The 8082-nt window shown below is 42.2% G+C and overlaps 1 protein-coding gene across 1 annotated transcript in view; it reads left to right on the top strand.

Annotated features, from left to right (window-relative positions):
* The window catches only part of LOC101849071 (probable E3 ubiquitin-protein ligase MARCHF10), a gene marked incomplete in the record, with an annotated part of 49198 nt that extends 42468 nt beyond the window's left edge, over positions 1-6730 (top strand). Inside the window, 3 exon segments of the mRNA XM_005103520.3 lie at positions 2949-3162; positions 4458-4547; positions 5000-6730. Of these exon segments, the coding sequence (XP_005103577.2) occupies positions 2949-3162; positions 4458-4547; positions 5000-5356 (661 nt within the window).
* Positions 6731-8082: the final 1352 nt, after the last annotated feature.

Genomic DNA, 8082 nt, shown 5'->3' with positions numbered 1-8082 from the left:
TATATTTCTCTTAAGATACAAAGATCCAGCAGGACCAACACAGAAATGCAATACCCCCCCCAAAAAAAAACAAAAAACAACAACAACAAAAAAACAACATCAACAAACAAAAAACAAACAAAACAAAAACCACACACACACAAACACACGCGAGCGCACGCCCACATACCTATTTCTCTGAATCCCTGTTTCTTACTGTGTGTGTCTCTCTCTCTGGTTGACCATAGCTAAAAACAACTGTCAGGGAATCCATTTTTCGGAGGGTTTTTTTTTTCCTGGTTATTTTTACTGAAAGAAGGTTACAAGAATAGTTTTTATTCTCAACATTTGTTTTTTGTTGAACCGGGTATTAGGGGTATTAGTCGTGTCCATGAGCTGTCTTATGAAGTTTGCGAGTGCAACTTCCGTAATATCAGTGACTTGTATTTTCCTAAAATCTCAGTGGCTCTGTGCATAAGAGTTCTTGACTTTGGAAAATCAAGGTCAAGGCCCATATCATTTCTGCAGAAATTTTCCGCAGATCCTCTTTCCAAATGGAGGAAAGCACGATGTTCCTGGACAGTTTTTCCACCCGTTAGATCAAAGATAGCTCCGTGGGTCTTGTTCCAGAAGTTGAGATCTGTAGTTGTACAAATATTTATGTCCTGTTTGTGTCCAACTGGGCTTAGATGTGACCACTTGTAGTTCAGATTGTCAAATCATTTCCCCCTGGTAATTTCAGTTTGTTAACTTTTCCTCTTCAAAGCAATGAAGGACCACTGTCAAGACTATGTTACTTTCTTTGTTCATTTTTCACTAAAGGAGTAGATTAAAATGCAAATTACGTTTAAAAAAATGTTGTGTGCGTCGATAATGTTTTATGCACATCGATTCTCAAGTATATCACTATTCACTTTGAAAATAAAGCTCTGGGATCGGCAATGTTCAGTTTATCTTGTTACCGTGTGAGCTCTCATGGTACGGACTCGAAACAGTTTAAAAAAATACTTTCTTTAAATATCCAACTTTCTAAGTTCCTTAAAATTTGTCTGTTTTTGTAAAGATAATAGTGCTTCGGTGGAATGCGTTATAGATAACAGAGTGTGTTTTTAAGAATTATTGGGTTTTTTTTGGTTGTTTTTTTTTGGGTGGGAACTATCATCTTAATAGAGGCTCAGTAAGATTAGTTGGTATCATGCTGGACTGCAGAGCGGATGGCCCTAGTTTGAATCCCAGACTGGGCATTATTGAACTTGGTTTGTTTTGTTGAGTTTTCAAAGCTCTCAGCCCGTTTGGCTCTGTCCTATCAGAGACTGACGTTAAATTCGGAGGTCCCGCCTCTTACATATATGCAATAGTGTTGACAGGGGCGTTAAACTCATACACTTACTATCCTTTTAGTGCTGAGAAATGTTGTGTTTTGTCTCCCAGTAAATTCAGTCCAGTTGTTATCTTCCACTTTGAGGTCATAAGCTAGAACAGGTGTTACAACCTTTTTTTTTTTGGCCTAAAGACTGGCTCATTGTCATGTGACTATGAGAAAGAATATGAGGTGTAACATTGCTTGTACGGAGGATCAAAAGTATCTTTTTTTTTCAAAGTTCAGCAATATAATGGCATGTTTTATTTTCAAGCCCGATGGTGGCCCGACAGTTTTAGCACCATGTTTAATGCGAAACTTGCTCTACGAGGTGAAATTTGCTTTAATTATAATGGACTGGTATTCTCCCGTGTGCTGTGGGCGTATAATTTGCTCTACTTTCCTTGTGGCTATGCTAGGATTTTGGCTGGGAACGGAATTATGGGCCTGGCAGCTGTGCCACAATACTGTATGACTCATCCCCGGACCCGTTCAGTGGGAGTAAAATGCAGAGACAGCTATTTCTTGGGGGAATGACGGTCACATAGCTCCTTTGCTAGTAAATATTTGCAGGATTAACTTTGACATGCATATGCAGTAACTACTCATACTCTTTTATCCTCATCATCAATGCCTTTCACCCCTGGCAGGGTATAGGCCACATACAAGCTCCTACCATTTATCTCTGTCCTGAGCCATCCTTTCAAGCTCAGTCCAAGTGAGCTTCATCTCTCTCATGTCCCTTTCCACGCATCTCCTCCACTCTTTTATGGGGGGTTAAAAAAGAAATTGTTTGGTTTTTGCCCCCCACAAGTGCTTCAACACTTGAGGCGCTGATGCAAACAGGCACAATAAACGTAATAATTAAACAATAAATGGGACGCACGGTACTGAAGTAAATGCAAAGGAAGTCGTTCAGTATGATAGCTGAATGGTTGATGAACCTTTATGTATTTTCAAAGCGTGTTTCTTGGGCTGCCGAGGGTTTTTTTAAAAATAATAAAAAATAATTCGACCTTGTTAGCAGTATTCTTAACTGGTGTGGTACTTGAGGGTTTTTCACCATATGAGCCTTCAGTACTGTAAGTGTTAAATGGTGTTCTCTAGAGCAGTAAGATGTTTGACTCACAATGAAGAAATTGTGAGTTGGATTCTCAACATTGTAGCACAGTACGTTGTATACTTACAAGGAAAGGTACTTCTCCCATTTCCCTCAGTACTCTTGGCTACAGTCAGGTACTGGGCAACAGGTTTTTGCCAGAAATATGTGAAAGATAATGGTGGTATGCGCTTATCAGACTGCAATGCTTTATGTCCCACGATAGGCTGAAACAGTTCATTTGAACATAAGCAAGCCGGCCGTATTGTTATTGGGAAGCGGTGTGAACATTTAGGGCCGGGGAGGGATTAATGGGGAAATGATGTGAACATTTAGGGCAGGGGAGGGATTAATGGGGAAGTGGTGTGAACATTTGCAGGGGGGGGGGGATTAATGGGGAAGTGGTTTGAACATTTAAGGGGAGATTGATGGGGAAGTGGTGTGAACATTGTGTTGTTATGAGTTCCCCTTGAGTAATTGTGTATTCTGTGTCGTTTTGTGTTTTTGCAGTAGTTTCCACCATGGCAGTGCGCTGAGCTGTGCGACCAGCGCTAGTATGACTCCGCGGCCCCACAAGAAGTTTCGGCCACCAGACTCGGATGCCGGCACCGATCTGCTCAACATTTGCCGCATCTGCCAGCTGCCGGGGGACGACGATGACATTCTCTTCTCCCCGTGTCGCTGCTCGGGCAGCCTCAAATACATACACTACGCCTGCCTTCTGGTGAGCCTCTTGCCCAGCACATTTTCCCTCAGAACATTTTAGACCCGTGACTCGTCGTCAGTTTTTGATATTTGCTCTCATTAGAGAAACACAGTTGGGCACCGATAATACATGGACATGGGAAAATCAAAATCATAGGTAGCTTGTACAATTTGCCATTCCCTGTCAGACTGATGTGTCTTTAATTTTTCGCTATATTGGATTACCTGAATTCTAGATGTGTCATGATGATGATGTGGAATCGGGCGCTCATCAATTTTTGGGCATGTAGAGTTATTGGAGTCATCTGAAAGCTTATTTATTTTCCTAGCTTTCAATGATAAAATCACCTCTATCTCGAATAGAAGACAAGATATTTGTATTTGAACGAGATGGGTGACGCCTGGTTTCAGTGGTATAATTAGCAACAAAATGGTTGGCAAAGTTTGGTAGCTTCAAAAGCTTGATAGTCTTTGAAAACTGAAAAAATACATATTTTGTGACTTTAATCAGTGTTTTCAGGTAAAATTCACATGGGAATATGATGTTATGTGGAGATAAAAGATGTGGAGCCAAAAAACAAAATTCTGATAAAAATTGTCAAACTGATGGGACAATGCGTTTTAAAAAAATGAATACTTACACGAGCGCCTGATTTCACCACGGTGCCTCACATTTGTCAATCTGGACGTGTTTGAATTATCCGTGCCTGACTGTAACTGGCAAATATATACATCTGTTGTATTGGAATGTGCTTTTAGAGGTCGGAGAAGCATGAATTCACTGTGGGTGGTTGGCGGGTGCTCCTGGTGTGGTTTGCTGCTTCTTTCCAATCAAACATCTATTGTCCTTATTCCCCTTCTTCTTTTTATGTTTGTTACTCTCTTGTAACACCTCTAATCTTCTGGCGCTCATATGACCTTATGTAGTTGCGAGCGCCGTAAGACCTCTACTAAAACTAAGACTAAAAGAATTCACTCACACACGCATGGAGAGGCCGGTTCAGAAATTTTGTTTTTCTCATTTCTTGTTTGTGTGAGAAGCTTTGTTCTGTGTCAGGGAGCGTCAGGTTGCAAGCAGGGGTTTGTCCAATGAATGCCATTCTTCTTTTAATAGATAGAAAGGACGCATGTGCATTTGATAACCTTTTTGTTGTTGTATACCTGTGCTTGCTAACTTGGTTAAGTCACTTGTTCAGAGCTGAAAACATTTGTCTGAAGGATTTGAAATAGGAATGGAAATATTTTTGAACCGCTTTCTTTGATTTGTTTGTTTGTCTCTTACAGTAGTATTTCACCATTCAATTTGTTTTTCAGAAATGGATTGAAATCTCAACACGAAAAACCAAGAGGCCACCTTGCTGTGAGCTTTGCCACTTCACGTACATCCGCCACAAACGCTTCAAGGTGGGTCTTGGGATTCTTAGGGGGAATTTTTTAAAAACAAAATTTGAGGAAGAGGTTTCTAATTCTGTATGTGTGGAATATGTTGTAGAACAATTTCATTTTAAGGATGACAATTTTCGGACATGAAACCCTCTATTTCTTATTGCCATTGATGGTTAATTTTGGAGGGGGGGGGGGGGGGGGGGTGACATGTTATTTATTTTCAAGTTTCCACCGACAAAAGACAGATGTAACACCTAAATGAATGTAGATTATAACTATAATTTGAAGAGTTGCTTTTGTTGTGTATTGATAAAGTTTTTCTTTCCAGTGTGAAGTAGGAAACCTTTTAAAAAAAAAAAAATTCTTATCTTGAACAAAGAAAATAAATCTGCTGCAGGTGGTACATTCCTCAAAGTGTTTGTCATTGTTTGTGCTGACTCCAGTGTTTTCCACTCTCCCTCCCTCTCCAGTTCCACAACTGGCGGTTGCCGCGAGTGTCTCGCCGTGACAAATGCCTGCACACCATCTTCCTGCTGACTCTGGTTGTCATGGTGACGTGTGCCGTGGCCACCGTGCTCTGCTTCCTGTCGGACAACGGCCAGGTGTCGCAGACCAAGACCCAGCTGAGCGTGGAGGAGGTGGTTACCCTCACCTGCGGCGTCCTCTTCTTCGTCTCGTTTTTCCTGGCGATGACGGTGGAGATAAAAGCTCGGCACACGGTCTACCGGCTCTTCCTCAAGTTCATCATGCACAACACGGAGTGGCAGATCGAGCCCTACGATCATCACAAGGACCCCGGCTGTCCCAAGCCCTACCTCTACGTCTGATCAACAAAACCATCCCCGAAGCGAAGAAGGGAGGGGAAAGTTTTTAGCTAATAGCCGCTCTAAGAACAAATCTTTTCTTTCAGGTGGGCTGAATTTATAATAAGGAAAAGAATTTCATGATCCGGCCCTGAGGTGGCAGGTAGTTTACTTGCCTGTGTATGTCAGAGGAGTAACTGAACCTGTTGTAAATGAGCCGGTCGAATTGGATCCAAAATTTCTGTTCTGACATTCTGCTGGGATTTTGTCTTAACAGCTGTTTGAAGAAATGAACGACATCAGGCACCACAGAGAACAAACAAAAATTTCCCGTAATATCAGGCAAGAAGACATTTATGAGGACAAACTGAGAAATTCTCAGACTGTCCGGTACGCTGATACTTTTTGAGGAGCCCCATTTTTCCAGAATTTCCTGGAAGTTTGGAAATTTCATTTTTTTCCCCAGGCTTTTGCTTTCATTTTAATGGAAGCTCATGTCTTGCCTTTTTTTTCTCTTTCTTTTTCGACATGATGTCAGCACTTCTTTCTGGATGCCAGTCCACATAGTTTGGGAAAGCTACTAGCCTTGCGGTTGTGGCGGCGTGAGCCCTCTTGTTGTTGAGTGGACCCGGAGATACGCCTAGAGCTGTTCATGATGGGTTCTGAGCACTGGAACAGCGCGGCGCTACTTTTCTCATGTGCACTTCTCGTGTCTCTGCTCGCAGTGGCGTTTTCTTTCTAAGCTGTTGGAGTATTTCCAATGAATCACCTGCACTGGCAAAGGGAAATGAATCGCATGTTGTGAATTGGTGATGCTGCCCAAAATCATCGCTAATGTTTGTGGAGGTATCATGGCTTCGGTTTTATCAAAGCCCTTGTATGTGTGTGTGCGCGTGCGTGCGTACAAAGTTGAACCGCAGAATATTAATGCTCCCTAGCATCGGTCCTGGCTCACAGCAAGTGTGGCCCTGTGCTAGATTTAAGATATTTTTTCCAAACCTTGTTCCAATGTCTGTCGGGTGTGTGTGTGTGCATGTGTGCAGGTGTGTGGAACGTACTGACATTCAGTATGTTTTAACTTGCTTAATTAATGCGTGAGATTGTAAGTACAAGAACAAGGAGGTCAAAGTCATGAGGCAAACTGGTTGCTCTTTCCTTGCCCTGCTAGCGTTGTGTGATATTGCTGAAATACGCCAAAAGAAAACTGATCCCTTCTCATTTTAACGATATTGAGATAGTATGTATACAATACATTATTTGTATATATTTCATCCGCCTTATTCGCCCCCCATCTTTTTCTTTTTTCTGAAATCATCATTGGTATGTTAATGCAAAATGCAGCCGCTAGCAAGGCAAGAGCAGCCCGTCTCTCTCTACCTGTAATCTCACCAGTCAAAATAATTATGTGCACCTGTCAATATCTCTTCTTCTCTCCCTCCCACCCCCCAATGTCAATAACCACCACCACCACCCCCCACCCCCCAGTCAGTGCCATCCTGTACAAAAACAAAAACGGAGAATCACTCAGTGACATATGGAAAATGTGCTCTGATGTTACACACATGCATGACCACAAGTTAACGTAACACGGCGTGTACACATTACTACACGCCCTTACATGCCACATCTACACTTGGGAATAGAGTGTGTATATTGTTTTTGTTTGTGTGATGTTCACAGGTAGTGAAAAGTTTATTGATCACGTCATTGGATATTTTCTATTTTTCCCTACAAAGGGCTGGAGTCTTGGGGTAATTGGCTGTATTCCGTGCTGTAAAACACTCCAGTCTTGAGAGGAGTCGACATAGTTATTCCGTGCTGGGAAACACACAATCTTGAGTGGAGTCGACATAGTTATTCCGTGCTGGGAAACACACAATCTTGAGTGGAGTCGACATAGTTATTCCGTGCTGGGAAACACACAATCTTGAGTGGAGTCGACATTTTCAGAACACTTGCTGGTCCTGGTTGGGCCTCCAGCGTCTGACATGGAAACTTGGTGTGTGAGAGTGTGTGACATGGAAACTTGTGTGTGTGAGAGTGTGTGACATGGAAACTTGTGTGTGTGAGAGTGTGTGACATGGAAACTTGTGTGTGACATGGAAACTTGTGTGTGTGAGAGTGTGTGACATGGAAACTTGTGTGTGAGAGTGTGTGAGGACTGAGCAGTGTGAGAGGGTGTGAAGACTGAGTAGTGTGTGATTCTGATACAATGCCCTGTTTCTGAGATTTAGTGTTGCTTTGTTACATGTTCAAATGTTTTTTCTTGTTTTGTTGGGTTTTTTTATTTTGGAGGGATTTTTTTTTTTTTTTTTTGGCCGATATGCAAGCTTTCAATATTAGCAGTGGCTTCCTAGAGATACAAGGCCTTTAGTTTTGGTCTAGTTGTTGAAAGTAAAGAAGTCTGCCTACCCGAGGAGCGAGGGGTTGCTGTTTGCGGCATGGCTTCCTTGGTTCTGTGACTGTTTCAGTTTTTGCCTCTGGGTTTTCAAACCGAGCCTCCCATTTTCCAATTGTTATCGTTGTTGTAAACGGTAAATTTCATCATGAACAAACCGAATGAACACACAATGTTTGATAATATGCGGACGAAAAGTGGAATATATCTTGGTACATTGTTTTCTGTAGGCCTGTCTGAAACAAGAAATTGGAGACAGTTTTGTCCTGCTGTCAGGGCTGGATCTGATGGCTTGTGCTGAGGCGATCGCTGCTGCTTGTGTCTGTCTGTGTTTGATCGCCTGGGACCTGTA

This window comes from Aplysia californica, unplaced genomic scaffold (assembly GCF_000002075.1).
Source record: "Aplysia californica isolate F4 #8 unplaced genomic scaffold, AplCal3.0 scaffold00377, whole genome shotgun sequence".
NCBI lineage: Eukaryota > Metazoa > Mollusca > Gastropoda > Aplysiida > Aplysiidae > Aplysia > Aplysia californica.
Note: the sequence above shows the minus strand (reverse complement) of the source record. Positions and strands in the feature narration are given on the sequence as shown.